Source organism: Anomalospiza imberbis, chromosome 24, assembly GCF_031753505.1.
Source record: "Anomalospiza imberbis isolate Cuckoo-Finch-1a 21T00152 chromosome 24, ASM3175350v1, whole genome shotgun sequence".
Lineage (NCBI taxonomy): Eukaryota > Metazoa > Chordata > Aves > Passeriformes > Viduidae > Anomalospiza > Anomalospiza imberbis.
Genome location: NC_089704.1, coordinates 3,891,957 through 3,917,394, shown reverse-complemented (window position 1 = coordinate 3,917,394; position 25,438 = coordinate 3,891,957). Strand labels below are relative to the sequence as shown.

The 25,438-nt window shown below is 51.6% G+C and overlaps 2 protein-coding genes across 15 annotated transcripts in view; one reads left to right on the top strand and one right to left on the bottom strand.

Annotated features, from left to right (window-relative positions):
* Positions 1-8,669, top strand: part of GRAMD1B (GRAM domain containing 1B) — a 102,865-nt gene extending 94,196 nt beyond the window's left edge. For all 14 annotated transcript variants that reach the window (XM_068171915.1, XM_068171914.1, XM_068171916.1 and 11 more), the window contains 7 exons: positions 962-1,104; positions 1,697-1,800; positions 2,594-2,797; positions 3,272-3,362; positions 5,666-5,773; positions 7,385-7,502; positions 8,498-8,669. In XM_068171915.1, coding sequence (XP_068028016.1) covers positions 962-1,104; positions 1,697-1,800; positions 2,594-2,797; positions 3,272-3,362; positions 5,666-5,773; positions 7,385-7,502; positions 8,498-8,587 — 858 coding nt within the window. In that variant the 3' untranslated portion in view covers positions 8,588-8,669. The remainder of the gene's footprint in view (positions 1-961; positions 1,105-1,696; positions 1,801-2,593; positions 2,798-3,271; positions 3,363-5,665; positions 5,774-7,384; positions 7,503-8,497) is intronic.
* A 6,149-nt stretch (positions 8,670-14,818) lies between these two features.
* Positions 14,819-23,594, bottom strand: SCN3B (sodium voltage-gated channel beta subunit 3). Its single transcript, XM_068171941.1, has 6 exons — positions 22,864-23,594; positions 21,267-21,430; positions 19,671-19,896; positions 18,636-18,774; positions 17,512-17,608; positions 14,819-17,074 (listed from the first exon to the last, which is right to left on the bottom strand). The coding sequence occupies exons 1-5, from the start codon at positions 22,916-22,918 to the stop codon at positions 17,545-17,547; spliced, it is 648 nt and encodes a 215-aa protein (XP_068028042.1). The 5' UTR covers positions 22,919-23,594; the 3' UTR covers positions 14,819-17,074; positions 17,512-17,544.
* Between the last annotated feature and the right edge of the window lie 1,844 nt (positions 23,595-25,438).

Sequence of the window (25,438 nt, the reverse complement as noted above, 5' to 3'; positions counted from 1 at the left end):
TGAGGACAGTGAGATGATCTCTTTAAAAATGTAAAAAAGGGAAAATCTGCAATGCACTGGGAGGAGGCAGGCTGGTTGTATCTAGCAGGGAGGAAAAGCCTCTTTCCATGTCCAGAGATGTGTTCAAGTGCCCAAGGGTAAATACTGAGAGTGAGCTTTAGGGATTGCTAAGAGGGAGCCAGGAAAAGGGGTCTGAGCACATTTCAGAGAGGAGGATGCCAGCAGCAAGGTGGGACTTGTGAGGAGAGGTGCTGGAGAGAAGTAAAGGTGAAGGGAACGGAAAGGAAAAGGGAGAGCAACGGGATGAACAAAGGGAACAGCACCCTCAGATAAACAAACCATGGCTTATTTCATTCTGAGTTTGGCTCAAGCACCAAAGCACCCCCTGTGTGTCCTCACTGCAGAGCTGAGTGGGAGCAGTCTGCAGGAAAAGCCATGCTTTGTCCAGGGATCTGTGCTGAACTGTGTCTGTCTGTCCTCTGGGCGAGCTTTACTCTGGAGCAAAGGGAAAAGCACATCAGAAGTGCTTAAAAGAAGAAAGTGATGTGCTTTTATGCTGTTTAGAACCACAGAATCATTTATGCCAGAAAACTTATTAGCTAGAGCTTTTGCTAAAACCTCAGGTGGGTCCCTGACGAGGCAGACACCAGAAGAGAGGTCCCACTTGGAGAGGTCCCAGCGAGCCAGTCCCCACATGGCACTGTGTGTAACACCTCTGTTACAAAATCCTGGAGGCAGGAGCTGAATGCCCTTGTTAAAATGTGCCCACGAGAAGCATCTGGGTGAAACCCTTGTTTTCCTCTGCCTTCCCTTCGGGGCGAGCTGCTCACAGCAGAGCTGCAGAGGCGGGGCTGGGGCGTGGGGGTGTCTCCTGTTTGCAGAGTGCTGCTGGAGGTGCCAGTCTCTCCGAGCAGCATCCTGAGCACACTCAGAGCTGCCTTGCACGCTGTTTTTCCTGCAGACAATGTACAAAGCCAGCCAGGAGAGCGAGTGCTATGTCATAGATGCAGAGGTGCTAACTCACGACGTCCCCTACCACGATTATTTCTACACCATTAACCGCTACACGTTGACTCGTGTTGCCAGAAACAAAAGCCGACTCAGGTACCTCTCCTGGCGAGTGAATGATGGGCAAAAGGCACCTTTGGGAGGGGGTTTTGCTGTTTGGGTGTGTTAGGAGGGGTTGAGTGGGTTGTTTCTTCATCCTGTTGCTGGGACATTCCTGTCACCAAGAGTAGGGGCAGGATTTTCACCTGCTGGGTTGACATCAGTGCAGAGGAGTCACAGCTGCATCAGGGAGAGGATTTACAGAGTTTTCTTGCCTCTCTCTTGGATGCAGGGGTTTGCAGAGCCTGTTATCACTGCAGACTGTGATAAGCACAGGATGATCTTCCTGGGACTAAGCAGAGGAATTGGGCATTGGGCAAAGCTATATCTGTGTGACTCTGTGTGACTTCAGTAATGGTAATCCAAATGTCTGCCAAGTGGCCCTGCAGTACTCTTGGGAGAGGCTCTTCCTGCCTTTGGAATGACTTTTCCAGCAGTGCTTCTCCTCTGGAAACGTGAAGGGCTGAGAGCATTCCAGAAATAACAGTGTACATGATTATTTCCTGGATTTACACTGACAAAGATTGTGAATTGACATCACCCCGAGGAAGCAAAACCAATGGAATGACTGACCTTTTCCTCCTCACAGGGTTTCCACAGAATTACGCTACAGGAAGCAGCCTTGGGGGCTAGTGAAATCCTTCATTGAGAAGAATTTTTGGAGTGGCCTGGAAGATTATTTCCGCCACTTGGGTAAGAGTGGCAATGACAGTGGCACTCGTGTTTCCCTGCGAGTGGGCAGCATGATCCAGCCTTGGGGTGGCTTACAAAAGGGGCTACCACAGCTGGAATCAATTACCTGCTGGAATTAATCAGGGCATCAAATCCTGCTCCCTGTCAGGCAGTTTGAGGTCAAATTTTGGTAAAAGGTGCGAGGAATGTGGAGCACAAATCTCTCAGACTCTGCCAGCTTCTTTGCCCAGCTGATGTCTTTTTGAGGGTGCCTAAAAACAGAGGCCAGACAAAATCAAGAGAATAAAAAGCAGTTCTGTTTATTGAAGGGTCTTCAGGTACATTTAGGGCAGATGAAGCCCCCCAGGGGCTATACTCAAAAATGGACAACTGGTCACAGGTTTCACACTTTTGTAAGTTTGGTCCATTTGCATATTGGGGGTGAATCTGCCAATTACAACTTCAGCTAATGAAGTCATTTACCCCAAGTTTGCTCCCCCAACTCGCTTTTGCTTCCATCTCTCTGGCCTGAGGCAGTGAGGTGTCCTTGATTGCCAGGCCTGGAGAGGAATTGTTGTGTCTGCCCCAAATAGGGAAGCAGCAGCTCACACTGGATGTGGAGTTTAGAGTTACACACTAAAGAACTGCAGGATTACAAATAGATGACGAATATAAAATAAATAATAACTAAAATATTAACTAACATAAATAATACCCAAAATATACTAAAATAAACTAAGGCATCACAGCAGAGAGGTTAAACCTTTCTCTCTCTGCAAAGCCACACTTCTAATGCTCCCCCTTGGTGCTGCAGAGAGCGAGCTGACCAAAACAGAGAGCACGTACCTGGCTGAGGTGCACAGACAATCCCCCAAAGAGAAGGTGAGCAAGCAATCCACGGTGCGGCGGCGGAAACGCGCCCACGCCCACCTGAGGGTGCCACACCTGGAGGAGGTGCTCAGCCCTGTGACCACCCCCACGGATGAGGAGGTTGCCCATCGAATCAAGCACGTGGCAGGTGAGCAGCTGCACAGCCCACGGCCTTGGGCATGGGGACAAGCAGGGGTGTCGTCACAGAGGGGCAGTGTTGGGGTTGTTCGGGTGAGGTGGAGGGGTGGGTGGAGGAGCAGGGGTTGTGTGGATATTCTGAGTTCAGTCAGAGAGAAAAAGAGAAAGATTTCTGCCAGGCTGAGCCTGGGAAGAAGTCCGAGGGGAATGTAAACAATCTGTTATCTTGCTTTCCGTTCACATTGTTTATGGATGTGTTCTACCACACTGACCTAAGTCCAGTGTACCAATCAGGTGAAATGTTTTTACTCTAAGACCAATGGAATTAATGCTCACGATGTTCTCTATAAAAGAGAGAAGTGCTTTTGAATAAAGGCTCATTTTGCCTTCTGAAATCGTGCGAATCATTTCGCCCGTCCCTGGCTCAACAGCGTCAGGGTTGCCCTTCCCTGTTTCCCATCCCAAATGCATCCCATCTCCTCAGGTTCCACTCAGACACGGCACATCCCTGAGGAGAGCCCCAGTGGCTTCCACCTGCAGAGTGTCTCCAAGCTACTCCTTGTCATCAGCTTCGTGTAAGTGATGATTTTTTCTGCTTTCCTTCCCAGCCAGCATTAAACACCTTTGGTTTATCTGTGCTCCTGGAGTTCTGTGCTCCCTTCTCTCCTTTCCCCTCGGTTTTGCCCTTGTTTTAGCCAAACATGGGCTTTGCAGGTGTGTTCTGGGTGTCCTAAAGGCAGGTCTGGGACCTGTCTGGGACAGTGACAATCAGGACAGAGGCAGCTGTGCAAGAAGAAAGGATTCAATACCTACAAGAGAAGAAATCCAACACGTAGAAGCTCTGTGTATGTGGGTAATTGAAAACAAGTGATTTAATTGCTGGCACACCAGCTGCTGTCATGGACAGCAGCAAAGCTCTCTGGGAGTCACTGGGCTACCCCAACAGGGCTCAGTGTCTGTGAGGATTCTGTCACATCTGGTCAGGCAAAACCTTTTCATGTCTGGTGCTGGGCAGTGATTTTGATGAGAGGTACAGCCAGAAAGCAGCTGGACCCTTGAGAGATGAGATTTCTGCACAATAAGTAAAGAAACAGCTGAAGCACAAGGGATTGGAGTGATTTCATCAGCTCAGCAGCAGGATCTGTTTGCTTTGGGTCTTTCCTGCCATGCCTTTCAGGATTGGTGGGATGTGCTCTCCAAGTGAGCTGGGCATAGGCCCCTCGTGTCCCTGTGGCTCAGTTTAATACCCAAACTCACTGTTTTTACTGTTCTGCCCTTGGGCTGACAGCAGGCTTCCTTTAGTGCTGCAGTGCTCACTGGGCAGTGCTGTGGAGCAGAACAGTCTAAAGCAGTAATCCAGGATTTTCTGGCTTGGGCTCAGCTTTTCCTTAAGCTCCACCTGGCTTTTAGAGAGGTGGGAAGAAGCTGGGATTTCAGGGCTGAAATGACAGCTCAAGGTGAGCTCCTTTCTGTGTTCCCTGGTCCCAGAGGGGGCACAGATGCTGACATTTGCAGCAGCACCCAGGCAGTGATGAATGAGGTGGTGTAAGGTACTGTCATGATGAGAACATAGCACAAAGGTACCAAAGCTCTGTGCCAACGTCTCCTGACAGCTTCACTTGGGTCACAGAGCCCTCTGTGATGTTGCCAGATTATTCCTCTGGCCAGTTGCCATCCGCCTGACTGAACTGGTCACAGTGGGCCATTCTTCCAGCAAAATAACTGCACTATTCAGAGCCAGGCACCAGCCTGGCATTTTGGAAACTCTTCCTGGGGAAGAGCAGAAATGCCCCACTGCGTGGTGGGGGTGAGAGGAGCTGGGCAGGGTGTGGCTGGGGTGTGTTCCCAGTGCTGGGGTGGGAATGGGGAGAGAAGGATGTGAACAGTGTGTGTGTGTCAGTGCCTCACTGGGAGTGGGGAAGGGAGGATGTGAACACTCTGTGTGTGTGTGTGTGTGTGTGTGTGTGTGTGTGTGTGTGTCAGTGCCTCACTGGGAATGGGGAAGGCTGGATGTGAACTCTGTGTGTGTCAGTGCCTCACTGGGAATGGGGAAGGCTGGATGTGAACTCTGTGTGTGTCAGTGCCTCACTGAGAATGGGGAAGGGAGGATGTGAACACTGTGTGTGTGTGTCAGTGCCTCACTTGGGAGTGGGGAAGGCTGGATGTGAACACTCTGTGTGTGTGTGTGTCAGTGCCTCACTGGGAATGGGGAAGGCTGGATGTGAACTCTGTGTGTGTCAGTGCCTCACTGAGAATGGGGAAGGGAGGATGTGAACACTGTGTGTGTGTGTGTCAGTGCCTCACTTGGGAGTGGGGAAGGCTGGATGTGAACACTCTGTGTGTGTGTGTGTCAGTGCCTGCACAGCCACCTGCTGTCCCCAGGAGCTCAGCTGTGCTGAGGGAACTTCACCAGCAGTGCAGGCTCACGGATCCCTGTCTGTCCTTCCTGCCTCTCTTCCCTCTGCTCCTTTCCCCCTACCTCCTGCACTGTCTGAGCCTCCCCCTCCCAGCCCAGTTCGTGTCAGTCTGTTTCTAACCTGCAGCTGCTCCGTCTTTTCTCTTCCCTGCTCCCATTAGGATCTGTTTCAGGTACTGTCTTTCTCTTTTTTTTACCTCTTTACTCTCCCATTTCCCTCCCTTTCTCTGCATTCAGCGCATCCACTCACCCAGCCTGTTCTGTCTGTCTGTCTGTCCTCTTGGCTCACACATTTCCTCCACGAGGTGAAGTTTTGGTTGCTCACTCAGATTAAATCCCCACTCACAGCATGGACTGGGCCTCAGACACCTTCCTGAAGGCTGGGTGTTGTCCCAGCTGCTCCTGGCAAGCAGTGAGCTGTGGGATGCTCCTGAAGGGGCTGTTTTCTTGCTTTCCTTGCAGTCTGGTGCTGCTGGTCATTCTCAACATGATGCTGTTCTACAAACTCTGGATGTTGGAATACACCACGCAGACGCTGACGGCGTGGCAGGGCCTGAGGCTGCAGGAGAGGTACAGCCACACCTGCTGGGGCTCTCCTTGCTTTTCGTGGGGGTCAGAGGCTTTCCTGTCACACCAGAGCTCTGGGCTCTCACTTTTGGGTAAAACAGGTGAAGCTGAAGGGCTGTGTGCATCTGCCCTGCAGCTGAAGAGCAGAGTTAAGGCCACAGAGGATGCTCTGTGAATAAATGTTCAGCAGTTTTGGGCTGAGGAGGTCACTTCCCCTCCTTTAATGGCCAAACTTGCCTCTGTATGGGAAGCAGCATCTTAGAATGATTCCTTTGTACTCAGAGGAGAATTTGGGCCTGGGACACACGGTCTGTCAGGTTTGTGTTTTGGAAGGTGTGGATGCAGATGTCGTGCCTGAATGATCTCTGGTCTATTTTTAGAGGCTGAGAACATCCTGCATCCCCTTTTCTGAGGTGTTTTTGTCACCTTGCATCCCTTTCTTGGAGTCCCAGTTGCTCCCTTGCTGCACTTTAAGCATTCATAGCCATGTGCTACCACTGTGTTGGAATTTTTTGCCCTATTTTTTGTCATTTTTCCTCATTAGGAAAGGGAATTACTATCTTCCCCATACCAGCCCTGCTACTACTCCTCAGATAGATACTTTAAGTGATTATAGATACTTTAGGTGATTTTATCTTTCTGTGGTGCTCTTGGTGATTTTTAGACTACTACAATAGTATTTAAGTACAGAACTTACATCCTGGTTGCACAGTGTAATGTGCAAGTGCTGGAATTATGTGGGCGGCTCCAGTTTTTGTGTTGCAGCCACGATTGCTGTGGAAGCACCTGAATCCATCCAAGCACCTGGAATGCTTCCATCAGTCCTGATTCCCCTCCCCTCAGTTCTGCTTTGGGAGTTTAAATGGGCCTGAAGGGAAAGGCTTGGAAAACAGAGCCAGAGCAGCTATTCCTCACAATAAAGGCAGAAAGGGACCTGGGGGCACTGACAGCCGGCTGAACATGAGCCAGCAGTGTGCCCTGGTGGCCAAGAAGGCCAATGGCTCCTGGCTTGGATCAGGAATGGTGTGGCCAGCAGAAGCAGGGAGGTCACTCTGCCCCTGTGCTGGGCACTGGTGAGGGCACACCTCGAGTGCTGTGCCCAGCTCTGGCCCCTCAGTTTGGGAAGGACCTTGGGACACTCGAGCACATCCAGAGGAGGCAACGAGGCTGGAGAGGGGCTGGGAACACAAACCCTGTGAGGAACGGCTGAGGGAGCTGGGGGTGCTCAGCCTGGAGAAAAAGAGACTCAGGGGTGACCTTGTCACTCTCTAAACTCCCTGAAAGGTGGCTGTGGCCAGCTGGGGTTGGGCTCTTTCTCCAGGCAGCACTGACAGAACCAGAGGACACAGCCTTAAGCCAAGGGAAATACAGGTTGGAAATCAGGAAAAGGTTTTTTACAGAAAGGGTGATAAAGTTCTGGAATGGCTGCCCGGGGAGGTGGTGGAGTCACCTCCAAAGCCTGGATGTGGCACTGGGTGCCAGGGTTTGGTTGAGGGGTTGGGGCTGGGTTGGACTCGATGATCTTTAGGGTCTCTTCCAACCTGGTGATTCTGTGAAAGAGAAATCTCTGTACAAACTGTGATTTTATGATTCTTGCCTGTGTTTTTGTGGCAGGTTACCCCAGTCTCAGACAGAGTGGGCCCAGTTGCTGGAGTCCCAGCAGAAGTACCACGACTCAGAGCTGCAGAAATGGCGCGAGATCATCAAATCCTCCGTGATGCTCCTGGACCAGGTGAGACTGCACAGCTGCAGGCAGGGCTGTGACCAGGCTGTCACTGTGTCCTCCCAGTCCTGCTCCCTGTCCTTCAGCATCTCCTGCTTCCATCACAGCCCCTCAGGTGTGCCAGCTCCTTTAGATCCATCTCCTGCTGCTGGTGGGTACCACAGGGGCTGTCACATGGGGGCCACGGCTGCTCTCTCCCATCAGAGGGGTCCATGCACGTCAAGGAGATAACCCTACAGGGCCAAAAACCTCATACTGGCACATTTGGTATCTAATCTGTCATCCCAGTTTGGAGAGCAAATTGGTTTGAGATGAACCCTGGATTTACATGCAGCTTTCAGGGAGGAAGGGGACACACTCTCATAGCACAGAGCCAGGAATTTCAGGGTGTACTCCCTAAAAAGCACACAGGGCTGCTGAGAGCACAGGCCAGAAATGAGAGCTTCTCCCTCATAAGTCCAGGAATTTCAGGGTGTACTCCCTAAAAAGCACACAGGGCTGCTGAGAGCACAGGCCAGAAAGGAGAGCTGCTCCCTCATAAGTCCAGGAATTTCAGGGTGTGCTCCCTAAAAAGCACACAGGGCTGCTGAGAGCACAGGCCAGAAAGGAGAGCTGCTCCCTCATAATTCCCTAAATGTGAGCTGCTTTCCCCTCAAGAGAGAGAACTTAGGGAATGCTAATCCATGTCCTTATCAGACAGTTTCAGCAGGTCACCTGGGTGTAGATAAGGACAGACTTCAGCCTCCTTGGCTCCTCAGCACTGTCCTGCTAGTCACACAGGTGTCTATCCTTACCCTGTACTCTGCTCACCCCTTCTCCTGGAGAATGGTGCCCCACATTCCCAGTCCCCATTTGTGCATCCCAGCCCTGACTCCCCACGCCCAAAACCACAATTATGGTATCAATATACAGCTATGTATTTATGCAGGGAAAAAGGTAAAAGGAAATCCCCAAGTTCTCCCCTCTAGGGTAGCACCACAGTGGAGAAATCTCTTGTCTTGCAGATGAAGGATTCTCTAATAAATCTCCAGAATGGCATCGGGTCCCGGGACTTCGGGTCAGATCCAGAGGAGAAAAGGAAACGTTTCCATTAACAGGCAGGAATGCAGGAGGCCAGAGGACGGTGTGCAATATGTGTAAATAGGATATATAAATATATATATAAATATATATATATATATATACAGATATAAATATATATTATATACAGATTTTAAGAGAAAAAAAAAAAAAGAAAAAAGCCTAAAGAGGGGAAGGAGTGACCTCCAACACTGGCTGAACTGGAGGGTCTCTGGGAGTGTGGGGTGTGTGTGTGTGTGGGAGGGCTGTGCTCTCCCAGCACTGAGGTGTGCTCAGGGCCGTGCCCAGCTCTGCTCCCTGGGCTCGTGCACTGCTCCTCTGTAATATTCCTGTCTGTCTGTCTGTCTGGTCTGTTTCTGTTGTCTCAAAGGGAAGCATCAGTGTGAGTGCCCCCCCTGCCCGTCCCCATCCCCTCCCTGCATGGAGGTCCCTGCTTCACTCTATTGATCTCCCAAAGGGGACACTGTCACCTCCCTCGCTCACCGTGCTGCCTTCGGGGCACAGAGGTTTGGCAATCGCAGTCAATCCCTCGCAAAACTGCTTGGGAGAGGAGGAGGAGCCGCTGTGGCTCTGTGGAGGGCAGATCCCCCTGGCTGGCCCCTCCTGGGAGCAGGAGTTTGCTGTCAGGGCAGCCAGGCTGGCTCAGAGAGCAAAGCACAGAGGTGACCGAGCTGCAGTCCCTTCCACAAACCCCCACGTGCTGCCTCCTGCCCTGCATGCTGCAGTGAGAGCCAGGGGAGTGTCTGCCTCCCAGGTGAGTGGGAAGGGGAGAGCCACACCTGTGACAGTGTCCCCTTTACCTGTTCTCTGCTTTCTCTGTGCTTGGGCCCCTGCCACTGAGCCATCCCTGTGCTGCAGGTCTGCATCGGTGCTGGAATCACCACGGTGGGAGGACCCAAATTTAAACACAAAACCAAAATTAGGATTGATTTGCAAGCACTCCCACTATCCAGCTCAGCAAATCTCTCTCCTGTTTGTTCACCCAGCCCTTGTCTTGTAAAAACTGGGGGAAAACAAGGGGAAAAAACAACAGCTTCCTTTCCTTGCCTGGGATAAATTTCCATAATTGTATCTATGCAGCAACAGCCATCACTGTGGATATTTACATGACTGCATCTGTGGAACAAAAAGGCTTCCAAAATTCCAGGAGAGGTCAGGAAGGGTCACAGGGAGGAAAGGAAAAAGGGCCCCTCTGAGGGTGGCAGGACAGAGCTGGCTGTGAGGCACCTGAGGGGTGTCTCCATCAGCTGGCTAGTGCAGCCCTGGGAGGCAGCCAGGTGGTAGAGCTGTGCTAAAAAAAAAGCCAGTGTGCATTTTCAGTTGTTCTGGGGGATAATTCCAGACTCCATTAGCAGCCAGATGGGGAAGAGGGGCAGCTTGTGCTGGGCTGTGCAATGCACAAACTGCATGGGGACTGGAGTGGGGAAGCAGGCTGCTTCCTGAAGTGTTTAATAAAGGCTTTGGCCTCTTCCCCAGCCAGGTAGGTTAGGGGAATGTGAGTCCCACTTTGTCCAACACTGGGATTTTTCCACCTTCTGACTGGCAGGAGGGAGGCAGCTGCACATTCCCAGTTTGGAAATGGTGCAGTTGTAGCTCCTGCAGGGTGAATAGTTGGTCTCACACCATTCTGTAGCACAGAATATCCTCAGTGCAGCCTGAGGAAAACCCTCTAAGCTCCCACTTTCCAATCAGGGAAAGGCAATGGATGCAGGAATAACTTGCTGATTTCTCCACATGCCTCACATGTGCAGGAGCATGGATGGAGCCAGGCTATCAAAAGGACATTTCAGACTGTGAAAGCAAAGTCCAGCTGGGGAAAACCAGAGAGTAAAGGCTATTTATGACTATTTATTTAATTTAATACTGCTGACTACTGTACTGCTCCCTGACTTTCTTCCAGGGAGGCCGCTGAAATGGCTGCTGTCCCATGAAATTGAGGTGCTAGGGCCTGGGAAGGTCTTTCTGGGGCTCATTTTCCCCACTGTGACTTGCCAGACTGTCCCAGAGTCCCCTTTCCCCTCTTAGTCACTCCCACAATTACTAAGCACACAGAATCCCCCTGCTGCTGGCATTTCCCTCTTCTAGAATTTAACTTCAAGCACCAAAAAGGACGACCCAGAGGAAGCCCTGGGATGCACCCTGCCAGGAAAGAGCACACTGTGAAAGAGGAGCCTGGGATGTGGGGTCTCCTCCACCTGGAGACAGAGGAATCAGAGAGGGTCACAGATAAATGCTGCTGATCAGGGTTTCTTGCTCACATTCTCTCTGTTAGGGAGGCAAGGAGCCCTTTTTCTCACCCTGAATCCTTTCTCCTGTGCAGATTTCCAGCTGCAGCCTCGGGATGTTCCCTCAGGCTGGGCCCCAGAGACAGAACTGCACAAGCTCTGTTAAATCAGTGTCAGGCCAGGCAGCTGTAGCAATGTCAACACTGAAATTTGTCCTACCTGCACATTAAAGTGGGGTTTTAACCTGTTTGACACGTCTCCTGACACTCAGCAATGTGGAATCCCTCAGGAAGAGCACAAGGGCAGAACCTGGTGCTGCAGTGTCCTTCACACTGAGGGAGGTTTCTCTTTGAGGCCTTTGGTTTTTTTCTAGTTATTTCTTTTTCCCACTTGGCAGCCAGTCTGGCTTGGAGTTGGATGGGATTCACAATCTTATTTTGCCACTTATCTCACAGTAGTAATAAAAAAGGGAGAAACAAGGTCTTAAAGCAGTAAGGCTTTAAAGAAAACCCTGGAGGGTTTAAAGGAAACCTTGGAGGGTTTTCACTTCCTCTGGAGAGCTGGGGTAGGAATCAGCTGCCCCTGAGCAGTCCCAGCTGACAGGTTAATTCCTTCTGGAGCCAGAGACAATTTTGGATTACATTTCCTGGAGGGATCAGTAACACTTTCTAGGAGTGAGAGACCTGAATAATGTTACAGAGGGAGCAGCACTCACAGCCAAGCCTGGCTTGCACCAGCAGGGTTTTGCTTCTCCCCTTGCTCACTCATCAGAAATCCCCCTGGATTCTTCCCACAGCAGGTGCATTTCCCCTCCCAGTCTGACTCTTCCACCTGCACATCTGCTGGGGTTTGATTTGCAGGATCTGAACAACCACAAAAACAGGGATTTTTAAAATTATTTTTATTTTTTTAAAGGCATTTCTCCAGCTAAGCATACAAAAATAATGCCAACAGTTTGTAGCCTAATTCCTGCCAAGAAAGATGATTCCTATTGGGAGGAGGGAGAAGGGGGAGCAGGAGGCTCTAATCCACCAGTTTGTGACATCCTCACTGATCTTACCTTGGCACAACCTCACCCCTGATAAATACACACCTTAGCTTAACTTATCTTAGAGTTCTGGCAGCTGGGATGAGTGGATTTGAGTTCTGGGTAACTGCTGTGCAAGCAGGCATTCCCTCAGCAGATACCAGAGGTTTCTACAGCAGCACCTGCCTGTGAAGTCTCTGAAGGACCAAAAACTGGGTTATTCCAGGTGGTGAGCTGCCCAAGGCAGGGGCACTGCTGGACCTGCACACTCCAGATAGTAAATAGAGGAAAACAGAGCTAGAGAGGCACTTGCAGTGGGGAGGAGTTAGCTGTGGTTAAGAGCATAATGAGCTTTTTGGGTGCTCTGCACTCCAGGCACTCTTCAGTCACAAAACTGTGCCATGAACTCATACTAACTGATACTAACTTCTGTCTGAACCCTTCCTGCCTCCCTGAGTCCTCTGGGAGAAGAGAAGAGAAGAGAGGCACATGACTTTGATGTCCCCTGAGCTGCCTGTGTGACACACAGGCTGCATTTACACCTGTCCCTGTCTGCTGGGTGACACCTGCTTGGATGCTTCTGATCTTAAAAACAGAAACCTTAGGCACAGGAAATGTCTCTGGTGAAGTATGACCCTGGGTTGGGAGAGGAAAGGTTTCAAAGCACAAGGCTTTGCTGGATTTGGAGCCCTGAAGGCACAAAACTGCCTCTGAGATAACAGGGCAGGTACTGGGAGATCCCCTCTAGGAATGCTAATCTTGGAATGCTAATCCATGTCCTGATCAGACAGCTTTAGCAGCTCACCTGGGTGTAGCTAAGGACGGACTTTTCAGCCTCCTTGGCTCCTCAGCACTGTCCGTAGTCACATAGAAGCTTTTTCTTACCTTTATGCAAGAAGGTAGAAGTTCCTTTTCCAGAGAGTGGCTGGAGACACTTTTGGTGAGGGTACTTGAGACCTTTTGGATCTGCTGTGGCGTGCTGCAGCAGCTGCTCTCACCAGGAGCACTGTCAGGCAGCACCTTCCCCACGAGCACAGCAACAAACTCCTGATTTACAGCTGGAGCTGACTGGTTCCACCTTACACAGAAAATCAGTCTTAAAATCACTGTTTAAAGCAGCAGTGCCTGGCTCAGGGCGGGCAGCTGTGTCCTGTCTGCCCTGGCAGCTGCTGCCACCCCCAGCTCTTGACAGATCAGTGCTTTCTGCACTGCCTGCTCAGCTCCAAGGGGCCCTCCCCACGGATCTCTGCCAGGCTGCCACTGACACGGTCCCTGGCACAGCCCCCTGGACTCTGGCTTCATCTTTTCAGTCTCAGCACCACCAAAAATACCTGGCAGGGGCTTGCTTAAAACACAGCTCAGAACAGAGACTCTGGAACCAAAGCCCCCGAGGGAAGTGGCTCACAGAACACCTATGCCAGGGTGGTTCCTGTGCTGTCTGAACCCTGTGGCTCACAGAACACCTGTGCCAGGGTGGTTCCTGTGCTGATTTTCCAGCCTGTTCCCCACTGGACACGCTCTGATCTCTGTGGCTCACAGAACACCTGTGCCAGGGTGGTTCCTATGCTGATTTTCCAGCCTGTTCCCCACTGGACACGCTCTGATCTCTGTGGCTCACAGAACACCTGTGCCAGGGTGGTTCCTGTGCTGATTTTCCAGCCTGTTCCCCACTGGACACGCTCTGATCTGTGTGCTTTGCAGTCTCTCCAGCACGAGGCTCTCTGTGCCATAAAACCTCTTTTTCTGGATGTGCACACTGGCCAAATACTCTCGTGTCTTAGGTGACTGTGCTCAAGGCCATTCCCTGGTCTAGGCAGACAGCATGGGCTTCTCAGCATGGATCCGTGGCATGCCACGCCCTCCTCCTCTCCCACAGTTTTGCAGTGCTTGCTATGGCTTTTCCCTGTCCCCTCCCACCTCTGCTGCTGGACAATCATTACCTGTGTCATAGATAGTCTGACCTGGTGCTGTCCCTGCCTGCCTTCCCCTCCTGCAGTCTGTATGCTCTTCAAGTGAATGTGTTTTATTTTATTTTATTTTGGTTTTTTTTTTTTTTTTCAGTAGGGAAAAGGACTTCCTTCTGCTGAAGGAATTATATTTGCACATGGCTCGGGGAGGTTCCTCCTCTGGCCGTTTCTGTTACCTCACTCATTTAGGCCAATTCCATTGCTAACGTTAAAGGCCACCTTCCCTGACCCCAGCCCCGAGAGTAGGTAGGGAATGAACCCCGGTGTGCAGCTCAGGTTCTGGAGCTGCCCAGTGAAATTAGGATGTGGGAGAGCAGCTGTTCCAGCTCCATCCAGCAGGGAGGTGGAGCCTGTGCCATGCACGTCATCCCCATCTCCACATTCCCACCTCCTGGGAGATGGCCCTTGGAGAGCAGGGATGGAAGCACCGACCTGGCTCTGGGCTGGACGTGGAGGGAGGGAAGAGCAGCAGAGCAGTGGCAGCATCACAACCTCCCACGAATAGCCTGGCATGGCCGTGGCACCTCTGGGGCATCACCATTCCAGTGGGATTTCATCTCCCACCACGTGCTCCAGGGCTGGAGAAAGCTGCTAAAACCCTGGGGCGTGTTGTCCCCACCCGGGTCCTGCAATTCCTGTGCACAAGTGATGATGAACAAGGGTCTGCTCTCCTCAGCCCAGCACAGGAGCAGGTTCTACAACCACCAGAGGCACATGCTTCCCTGCTGGAATCCCCTCCAGAGCCCGGGAAGCAGGGGGCTGATGGCTGAGGTGACTCTGGGGTGGGTGGGGGAAGGATTGTGGGTTTGTTTTAGGAGTTGTCCCGACTGTCAGAAACTTTGCGCTGTGCGCAAAAAAAAAAAACAAAAAAAAAAACAAAAAAAAAACCAACCCACGGTTCAAAACGATACTGGAACGTACGTGCTGGAATGTAGGAATTGTACAGGCTCTGCAGCCAAACTCTGTGTAAGTAGTTAGTACCATGGAAGTACGGTATCAATTAAAAAATCTATCCAACAACCAGCGTGGCTCTTTGTTCTTTTTATTATCCTGCCTGTTCCAGAGTCTCCTCTCTCATTCCAAACAAACACAGAGTCTTTGCCAGGACCATCTCTTCCAGGTCTTGAAGAATCACCAATTTTTTAATTATTATCCTTTTTTTCCTGCGAGATTCTTGAGCAGATCTTTGCACCCCATTTCCTCCTACTTGGAACACCATGTGGCAATGGTCACCTCTGTCTGCAGAAACTGGAAAAGTGAAAGATTTGTCCAAAAAAGCATCCAGAAGTTGCCTGTGGGATACAGGGAGGTGCAGGACAAGGGGATGGCCCTTCTTTACCACCTGAGGTAGCTCTCAAGAAGTTCTTGGGTTCACTCCTGTTTTACCAGTATGACACCAGAGGGTTGTCTGTGGTTCACAGGGACTGAGGAGCAGAGCTGGAGTGAGATAGAGCTGTCCTAAAATTCACCATAGGCTCAGGGCTGTGGGCAGTGCTGGAAACCCCAGAGTTACAACCCAGTCCCTCCTCTGTTGAGCTCAGGATTCTGCCAGGCAAACTGGCACAGGGAAAAAGACGACATCCAGCTGAATTCAAAGAGGAGCTGCTTGGATATTCTTTTGGAAATCCCTTTTGGATATCAGGTTTTTGGGAACTGGTGCCCAGACTTCATCTGAAAAATGTGCTCCCCTTGCCAGGCTTGGCTCTGGGTTTGGGAGCAGTCCTACTACCAAGACTGCACTGGAGTAGTTTACTAAAGTTGACACCCGCTCTAAAAAAAGGGCTTTGAACAAGTGCCAGTTGGAAATCTGGCCTGAGCCTGACTTACAAATGGGGTAATTTCCGTGATTTTAGTGAGCACATAAAAAGCAGCAGAACAAAGCAGAGGGGATTCCGTGGGTGGGGAGCATGCCTGGAGTCACCAGCACATTGGAACTACTTACACGTGGAGCAGAATTTGTCAACTCTGGCAAAGCAGCACAGGCTCCATTGCAGCAGGGATGTCACAACTGTGCCATGCAGCAAACCCAAACCTTCCCCAGCTGGTTTTACAGCACAATTCCACCCTGGCCAATGGTTCTGCCTTTCCCCCCTTCCAATCCCAGCTGTTGAGCTCAAGTGATCTGTATTGAAGGGCAGAAAACAACTTTTATTCTGCTTAACCCTCAGAAAAGGTATGTTTGCATAGGAAAGATGGAACTTCCAGTGTGATTCCTTGGCACCAGAAAATCATTTAGGATGAATCCAGACTATTTATACTGGTGATTACTTACCTCAAGAGAGAATTAGGATTAACTGGGAAAAGTGGGTGGTTTCTGTCTGTCCCTCTAGATGGTGCTGCTACAGCACCAGAGAACCATCACAGTTATAAAACTACAACCATTTTACTAAGCTGTGAGGGCTTTGCATCCTATTTATTTCTCCTGCCTACCAGCATGAGGCTGCCTTCCTTGTTGGGGTTTCCCAGGAAAAGGTGGATCCCCTACCTTGTCCTGCTGCCTTGCCAGCTGTTGCAGGTTCCTCCTCCACTGTGTACTCCAGGAGCAAAGCTGCTGTGCCAGGCAGGTGGAAGGGGATGAGGAGTTTGACACTTGAGAAATGAGAGGGATACAGGGGATTCTTATACTTACATCATCCTGATTCCTAAAGCAGGAATACTTCAGGATCTGTATTCTCAATTCCCTCCAGAAGAAAGTGTGAATGTGGCACAGGGACCTGTCCTTCCTACTATACATATCTAATTTTAGTGCATTACAGTCCTCACCCTACTCTGCTTGTGCATGGACAGCCTAAAATTCAGAGTGATTTCATGAATTAATTACATTCTTCCTGTTTTAACACCAAGAAAACCACTTGGGCCACAGTATGTGTGGAATAACCCCCTAAGAGATCCTTGTTCACAGTCCTGCAGCTCAGCAACGTGCCATACATACCCTTAACCTCTGCAGTGGAGAAGTAGCATATTTAGCAAATGAAGGTGGTGGTGAGAGCAGCTAAGAAGTGACAGGAAACATTTACAAAGCCACTGAGGTGATGGTGAAACTGAAATTCGGGAAGGAGCTGTGCTGCCCACACCCCTGTGCTGTTTGCTCAGCATGCTTCCACAGAGGAGTCCTTCAGCACTGGGCTGGCAGCTCAGATGGGGTCACAGGACCAAAGTCAAGGCTGTACAGGGTCCAAGGCCAATGGAAGAGAATTTACACTTCCCCATGTTCCTCCCGACGGCGCAGAGCTCCCCCTCAAAGCTGGCTGGCGTGGCGTGGTCCTTCTGTCTTCAGAGCCCCTGCAAGGGAGACAATTCCTCTTGGAGCTCACAGGAGTGAGGATGGCAACAGAGATAGCACAGGAACTGACGGGAGGTGAACTGAGATTAAAAGATCCAGATTTTAATCTGTAGCACACAAACTCCTTCCTAGAACACATTTCCTTTGGAGATAGAGCCCTTACAGTCCTCATGGCATGGGCACAGCTGCCCTTGTGCAGGGGAAAGTGAAGATTCCCAACTCCACAGCAATAGGTAAAGGAGGCATAAATACATCGTGTTGGTTTGGGGGTTCAAACAATACCAGCACACACCACACCTGAAGACACCTGTATGGCTTCTAAGGTTGCTGGGGAAGCTCCAGAGGAGCACAGCCACACTCCAGGAGTCTCCAGCCCCAGCACAAGGAAGCTGAGGGGTGGACAGACACAAGGAGTGACCACTTCTTCATGACCCACCTTGGTGCCGTTCACTCCGCTGCCTCCTCTCTGCTACTCCTCCACAGGCACAGCACAGTTCTCCTTGTTTTCCGATGGAATTGCAAGATAGTCTGTCCTGTAGTTAGAGGGAAGGAGGAAAGCACACAGCGTAAAGCCCAGTTTGGGTAAACTCACCTTTGCTGAATGCTTGGAAGCATGTCTGAGGTCACAAATGTCACCTGTAGATGCTCACAGAAGGAAACTCCTTGGCATAAGCAGGAGCAAACGCCGAGTCTTCCCTGCTCCAAAATCCTACACACCCAGCCCAGCCCTCCCCTGGACAAAGAGTGCTCTAATCCGAGCCAAGTGTGTGGAAAGATGGGAATGGGGCAGGATGAAACCAGACCTTCAGGAGAGCATCTCCACATGGTCCAAACCTGGAATACTGTTCACTCCCTACCTGGTGTGTGGTGCAAGGGGGCACACTCTTGGTGCTCCTAAACACTGCAAGGACTTTGGACAGAGCAAACTGATAGAACAAGAGGTCACAGCCTCAAGCTACGTCAGGGAAGGTACAGGTTGGATATTAGGAAAAAAATTTTCACCGAAAGAATAATAAAGTACTGGAATTGTCTTCCCAGGGAGGTTGGTGGAGTCACCATCTCTGGATGTGTTTAAAAAAAGGCTGGACGTGGCACTTGGTGCTATAGTCTAGTTGAGGTGTTAGGGCATGGGTTGGACTTGATGATCTTAGAGGTCTCTTCCAACCTCATTATTCTGTGATTCTGTGTGAAACACCAACCAGCCCATGCCATAGCAAAGTTTAGTCTTCCTTCAGTCTTCCAGCATGTTTTAATCACTACTCACTTTTTCCACCTTATTGAGGATTTCTGACAAACTACACAGGGTATGTCCCATGTTGTGGACACCCTACAGGCACAGATTGCTGCTGGTACAGAACCAGTTCCTTGGGGTTCTACAGTACATGAGGTGAGGCAGAAGGAATTAGTATTACATGATTTATTCAATCATCAGGAAGAAAGAATCACCAATTTTAGACCTGATTATCCTGTACTAGCACGGGTCTATACACATTGGAGAGCTCTGGGACATATGAAGAGCTCTTGCAGAACAGATCTCACCTCCAGGGGTTCCACACTTACGCGTTTTCCTGGGCAGCTTCCTCTGCCTTGGAGACCTTCCTGTAGCAATAGATCATCTCAATCAGCAGCCACAGCGTGAGGAAGACCAGCAGAATATACATCATAATTTCTGAGATGACAGAGGTGAAGTCTTCTCCAGCTGTGAATAAAATGAAATAACCCCTGATCATTTCCATGCAGCTCCGTGGACTCTTTCCACCCTTGTGTCATCCTTCCTAACCCGCCTTGCCAGAATCTCCAGGTGCCTTTAGGCTGTGAGGGGGCAAAAGAGAGGGACCTGTAACAGGCAAGGATCCCAGAGGGATCCAACACGCACAGCCCTGTCTTGGCTCGCATCCTGGGCCACCCCCACATCCTCAGGGACTGCTCACCTATCTCATCTTCACGCTCTGTTTCCTCCCCGTGTCCCACTCGCTGGTGTTACTCGGCTCTGTTGTGTCACCAGTGATTTGTAAAGGATCAAAACCCCGAGGTGCTCGTAGGGGAGAGGGAGGGGAAAGGGCAGACAAAAGGGCTGAAATCTCCCGGCCCGCTCTGGAGAGAGCAGCAGAATCCCCTGTACTGTCTGTAACATGCCGGGATTTCAGCACTGAACCCAGCAACACCAAGAGGAACAGAAGGACTCAGGAGCACCACGAAGGGAAGGAGGAGAAGCAGGAGACGGGTATCAAAATGGAGAATGAGTCGTTGTTCCCGGAGGGAGGGGGTGGCAGCAAGGAAACGCTGCGGCTCCCTGGGAAAGGCATTGCTGTAACATCCAGAGCCACCGCGGGAGGAGCTGGAAACCTCTGCTCGAGCCCGCCCAGCTGTGCCCAGCTGTGCCCAGCTGTGCCCGGCTCACTGTGCCTTCCCACACTCACACACAACCAACCCGTGCCCAGAAAGAGCCTCCAGCCATCAAACAAGCCACAGGTTTTTCCTCCTGAGCCGCGTCTGTCACTGCCAAACTCAGAGCCCTCTCCCGCGGCGCAGTGACAAACTCCATCCGCGGGTGACAACACCCACGGCCAGTGACAGCACAAAACACCCTCCTACCCTCCTCCACCACGGTGAGCTGGATCACCCTGGAGCTCTGGAAGAGGGGCCGGTGGATCTCGAACTCGAACTCGCGGGTGATGTTGCAGGTGTAGATGCCCGAATCGTTCAGGGTCACGTTCAGCACGGTGATGGACACGTCCTGCATGTCTTTGCTCCCGTTCCACTGTATCCGCCCGCTGAAGCGGCTTGGGAATTCGTGGTTTGTTTTCCTGTACTCGTAGATCTGTGAGGAAATAAACAGAAATAGATATGTAGATCTGTGAGGAAGACAGATAGATGATAGTTCCATAGATAGATAGATAGATAGATGATTGATAGATGATAGATAGATGTTAGATGACAGATAGATAGATGATAGATAGATAGATAGATGATAGATAGATAGATAGATAGATAGATAGATCTGTGAGGAAATAGAAAGGGATGTGCTGGTTAATCTCTGCCTCAGACAGCACCATGGCACGAGCCAGGGGCAGCATCCCCCTCCAGCTACACTCAGGGATGTTCTGAGCTCCCTTGGTAACAGCAGCTATTCATGTTTCATCGTCCTTTGCCTCAAAGTATCAGGTGACTTTACAAAAGACAGGAAAATGAGTGATCAGGAATCCAGTATCTCCACCACAGAGGGAGAAAAACTAAGGCACAGCAAAACACAGATGCACGTGGACACAAAAAATCAGCAATGGAACAGAAAACTGGGATTCTTCATGCCTAGCAATGTGCCTGTCAGTCAGTGCATGTGAGATCACCTGAGGAATATCCACAGAATATCCACAGGGAAGACCAACAGCCCTTTTTGGGAAGCCCTGGGGTATTCAGCTGAGATGGAAGTGCTGCAGGGCAAATATGACAGTGTGACATTCTGGCTGACCACAGTCCCCATCATGACCCTGCCCACCCCAGCTCACTTTGGTTGGTGTTCTTTGGGCTGCCACTGGCAAATGGATCTCCTGGGACACTGGAAGTGAATTCCCTTCTCATTCCTTAGCCTGGTCCTTTTAGTTCTCAGACAGAAGGAGAATATTTGTCATCCTGTGTGGCCCTGCTCAATCATAGCATAGATTTAATGCTTCAGACTCAGATAAAATAGCTAGAAAGAAATGTGCACTTAGCCTTCATCTAGTTCTCCATTTCACCATTCTCTCTTGAATTCCAGCTGCTCCTCATCTGTCCAATTTCCATTTTGATTCACTCTGAAAATCAATTTTACCTTTTCCTGACAGGGATCCAAAGTAGCTCCCAGAGATCCTCCCACAGCTGGGATAACACTGCTTTCTCTGAGGCAAAAAGAAGTAAATCCTGCCCTGCAGATTTATTGGAGGCCAATTTCACCTCCAAAAGAACAGCTTTGGGATTCAGAGCTGATTCAGACAAGGGTACCAAGTGTCAGTCGTATCTGACATCCTCAGATACTGGGCTTGAGGTATTGAGGGAATGGGACTGGAAATTGGCATTCATTAATCTACAATCCAAATGTTTGAATTCAACAACTGATTCCAGCTTTTCCTGCCAGGAGTTTGTGCTGTGCCCAGGTGTGGAAATGGGATAAGCAAGGAAAGAAACAGAAAGGACTCAGATCCCAGTCATACATACAGGCTCATCCTTTCCCCCATTGGGCCTGTAGAACCATTCCACCACCGTGCTGGCCGTCACCTCTTCCCTCTTCATGCAGGAGATGCAGAGCAGCTTCATGTCTGTCCCTTGGACAGCCTCTGTCTCAGATGGGACTTCCACACACACGGAGGAACAAAATCCCGCTGGGGGAGAGGAGCAGCAGAGAAAGAAGCGTTAAGACAGAATTAGAGAAGCATCAGTTATTCACATCTTGGCATTAATGTCCCGAATGGAAAATGGCTTGATTTGCTACTAGCACTGTCTGATAACAGATTAAGTTTCAAATGTCAAATTTTACCAAGCTTCCTTCTCCTGAGATATTAATAATTCATAATAATTAACAGAGGGTGATCACTTCACACAGATTCACCTCTCCAGCATCTGCTTTGCCACAGCTTTCATCTTTCCCTGGTAATTAATGCCACTTTAAAGGCATTGTTCATTGCCTCCCATGCATGCTGGGCATGCTCCTGTTAAGAGCAGCAATTACAGTCTGGGATGAGGGGAAGCCCAGAATTCCAGAGTGGAGGAACAGCTCGCTCTTTGTGCCAAGTTGGAAGGTCTGGATGCTTTAATTCAGCAAAACTGGGAGGGTCCAGCACCCTTCCTGTCCCTGGGCTCCATGGGCACTACTGGGAACCAAGGGGCTTGGACGGGAGTGAATTTGGCAGCAGGAGGAGTTATTGATTTCCCAGGCATTCCTGCTCAAAACGCTTCCAATCAGAGCTGTGCTAAGGCTGGCAACTCTCAAATACTGCTCTTGCAAAGAGGACAGAAATCATTGCATGTGAAGCCACACGCTTGAGCAGAAAGGAATCATTTCAGCACCACATCCCCGACCAAATCCCTGCTGACATTTGTCCCCTGGGCTGAACAATCCCGGGCTCTGTCTGTCCAAGGTTGTCTCCAGAGCCCAGACGCTGACTTTGCTGGCTACTTCCTCCTCCCCAGCCTCTGAGGCACCATTAACCCACTCTCTCAAGCAATATATTATCCCGGGACTATTCCTGGAAGCAGCCTGGTTCCAATTCTCCCGTACTACCAGCTCCACAGACAGCAGCAGCTTCCAGGGAGAAATAAGGAAAAGCTCCTGGATCCTGCTTTAATCTGAAAAACGAGATCTGTACACACAGACAGGCACCCACACATAGGGCTGAAGGCACACGCACATCGAATGTGGCAAAACCACCCAACCTCCTCTCGTGGCTGGAATCAAACTGCAGCTGCAATCGATTGATTAACTCCAGTTTACACAGACTGCACGGGAAACCGGCACTAAAACACCTCTTAATGGGCTGCACACCCTCCCCGAGGCAACTCGATGTCAAATTACGCTGCAAACCCCAGACCAAGAGCAAACACTAAGGGACCAGCACATGCTCTGTGCTCGGCGCTGAGGTGTTTTCACTCCCTCACACCCACACCAACTCCGCACGAGCGTAATTCCCTTCTCCCGACAACAAAAGCCCCACTCGGAGGGCAGGCGCGAAGGGAGCATCCTCCCTTCTTTCCAGCAGCGCCCTGCCAGCGGCAAGCCCCAGCGGCGCCGGGTGGGAGAGGGAATGGCAGCACCTACCCCAGAGCAGCAGGGCGAGCGCGGCCGCGCAGAGCAGCCGCGGCAGCGCAGCCATTGTTCCGAGGCGGGCCGGCGCTCAGGCTCCTCGGCAGGATGCTCTTCCGCCGCTCGCCGCGCTCCCGGCGCAACAGGATGCCGGGCGGGGAGCGGCCGGGCGGGCGCGGTCCGGGGGCTGCGCTCGGCCGCGGGGGCGGCAGCACCACGGACAGAGCCCGAGCCCGGAGCCCGCACGGAGCCCGAGCCCGGACAGCTCCGCGGCTCCGCGGGCGCGGCCGGCGCTGCGCAGGGCGCGGGCGGAGCGGAGCGGGAGCAGCGCTGGATCGGCAGCAGCGTTGGAGCAGCAGCAGCAGCAGCAGCAGCAGCAGCAGCAGCAGCAGCAGCAGCAGCAGCAGCAGCAGCAGCAGCAGCAGCAGCAGGTGCCCCGCGCCGGGAGCGGCTCCGCGGGGCGCGGCCGCGGCGCTTTTGTTGCGCGGACTGCGGGGCGCAGCGCCCGGCGGGGAGGATGCCGAGGAGGATGCCGAGGAGGATGCCGAGGATGCTGGAGGAGCCCGGGCGGGGGGCACGGCCGGCACATGCGCGGCCGCCTCCCCCGGCCCCGGGCGCGCCGGGCTCCTCCCGGCTCAGCGCAAGCAGCCTGGGGCTCCGGTGGTCCCGCGGGCAGCGCCCAGCTTGGCTGGAGGCATCACACAGAGAGTATCATATAATCGAGGAGTGTTAGGGCGTTGGAATGGACCTTAAAGCTCAGCCAGTCCCACCCCCTGCCATGTGTGGGGACAACTCCCACCAAACCACATCCAACCTTCGAGCACGTCCAGGGCAGCCACGACCTCCCCGGATGCCCTGTCACCGCCCTCACAGCAAAGCATTTCTTCCCAAAATCTGACTTTCCCCTCTTTCCATTTGTACCCCTTGCTCCTCGTCCGGTCTCTACAGATCAGCATCACTGTCCTGCCTCCAAAAAAAGCCAAGGGGCGGGGGGGAAATGGGGGGAGTTATCCCTGTGGGGTCACAGAAAGGCCTCTGCTGCTAATAAGTTTAATACTAACATTTGCACGGCTCTGAAGGTCACAGTGGGAAATACTGGGAAATCCTCTCGCCTCATGTTCCTGCCTGATTCCAGGGAATTTAATGCCAGCAGCAGGCTGGGCTTTCTCTCCTTGGACAGGAGCCACTGTGCCCTGGAGGGTTCCTCCAGCTTTGAAGGTCACAGTGGACAGAGAGGGGGACATGAAACATTTGTTACATGTGCTCCTTTTAAAGCACCTGCAGCTCCACACACAGCACAATCTATTGAATTAAACCTGACCAGCCCCACCAGAGAATGACACAGGAGTGACTGGCAGTGCCAAAACTCAGCATGCAGGTGGCCAGACCCACCCAGACATGTTTGCAGGCAGCAGAAAAATCAGCTCCAGCTGTACTCGGGCTCTCAGCTGGCCACTGGTGGCAGCCACTGCCACAGCTCTGTGGCCTCCTGGGGGTGGACACAGGGGCACACACGTGAGATCAGGTCCCTGCACTGCTGGAGTGAAGCAGGCACAGAACAAAGCCACCACTTTTCCTAGACATCACCAAATTGTGTTTGTGTCAGCAGGCTGCATTCATCATCTGCCAGCGGCCACACAGAGCAGCTGCCTGCACGTCAGCCTGCCCAGGCTCCAGTGGCTGCTCCAAGCAATTCCCAGCGAAGGACACCCTCCTGGTGCCTCGTTCTGCCTCACTGTGCTGACTGCACAGGTTGCTCTGCCCTGGTCCAGCCCACAGCTGACTGGAATTCCCTAAATCTTTGCAGCCAAAAGTATTCCAGCAGGGACTGGCCAAAGCCACACACTGGCTGTCAGGTTGTCCTCACTGTTCCCTCTGCTCCCAGGCTTCTTTGGGTTCCTGTGCACTCTTCCAGCAGCCCACCAGGAGAAAACAAACCCATTTAATGTACCTGCAGGCACCAGGTGTGACCAGGGAGACCAGCAGCTTGCAGGTTGCTGATGCCAGTATTCCATCCCCCCCTTAGAACTCATCCAGCATGGATATACAAACCTTAAAATCTGATTTCCTCCCTGGGAAGACAGAACAGCAAATGTGATACCCAGAGCTGCATGAAGGACATTGAGCCATTTCTTTTGTCCCATTGCCCCTCGTTATCATCACAACAGCACAAAGGGAAGGGCAGGTTAAGCCTCAAGGATTTGCTCCTAACCCTTCTGGAACAATCCATCCCATGCACAGCAGACGAGTGCTGGGGGTGGGTTTTTTATAGCCCCAGGAGCTGCTGGAACACATCCCTGGCTGTCTCCTTTGACAACCACCTGTTCCACAAAGCACCATGGAAATCAGAGCTATTCCCAGGCAGCCAGGTGCCCTGGCAGAACGCAGAGCAGGGATCAGCAGGGCTGCACTGTTTGTGCTGCTGCCACTCTAATTACATCTATTACAGAGAATCCTGCCAGGGATGAGACTCAGGGGCCAAGAGGATTAAGATGAAGCAGCAGCTCGACCACACAGACTCAGTCAGAGTCACTGACTGACCCCCAGCCCCTTCTGCTCCTGCCTGCTGCTCCTCAGGTAGAAACAGAAG

Excerpts from the sequence above, each read along its gene's own strand:
- SCN3B (XM_068171941.1), bottom strand. The coding sequence starts at position 22,918 with ATGGCTGCGCTGCCGCGGCTGCTCTGCGCGGCCGCGCTCGCCCTGCTG. Across the intron at positions 21,431-22,863 it reads GCTCGCCCTGCTGCTCTGGG|CGGGATTTTGTTCCTCCGTG; the intron begins GTAGGTGCTGCC and ends CCTCTCCCCCAG. Across the intron at positions 18,775-19,670 it reads GCTCACCGTGGTGGAGGAGG|CTGGAGAAGACTTCACCTCT; the intron begins GTAGGAGGGTGT and ends TTTTATTCACAG.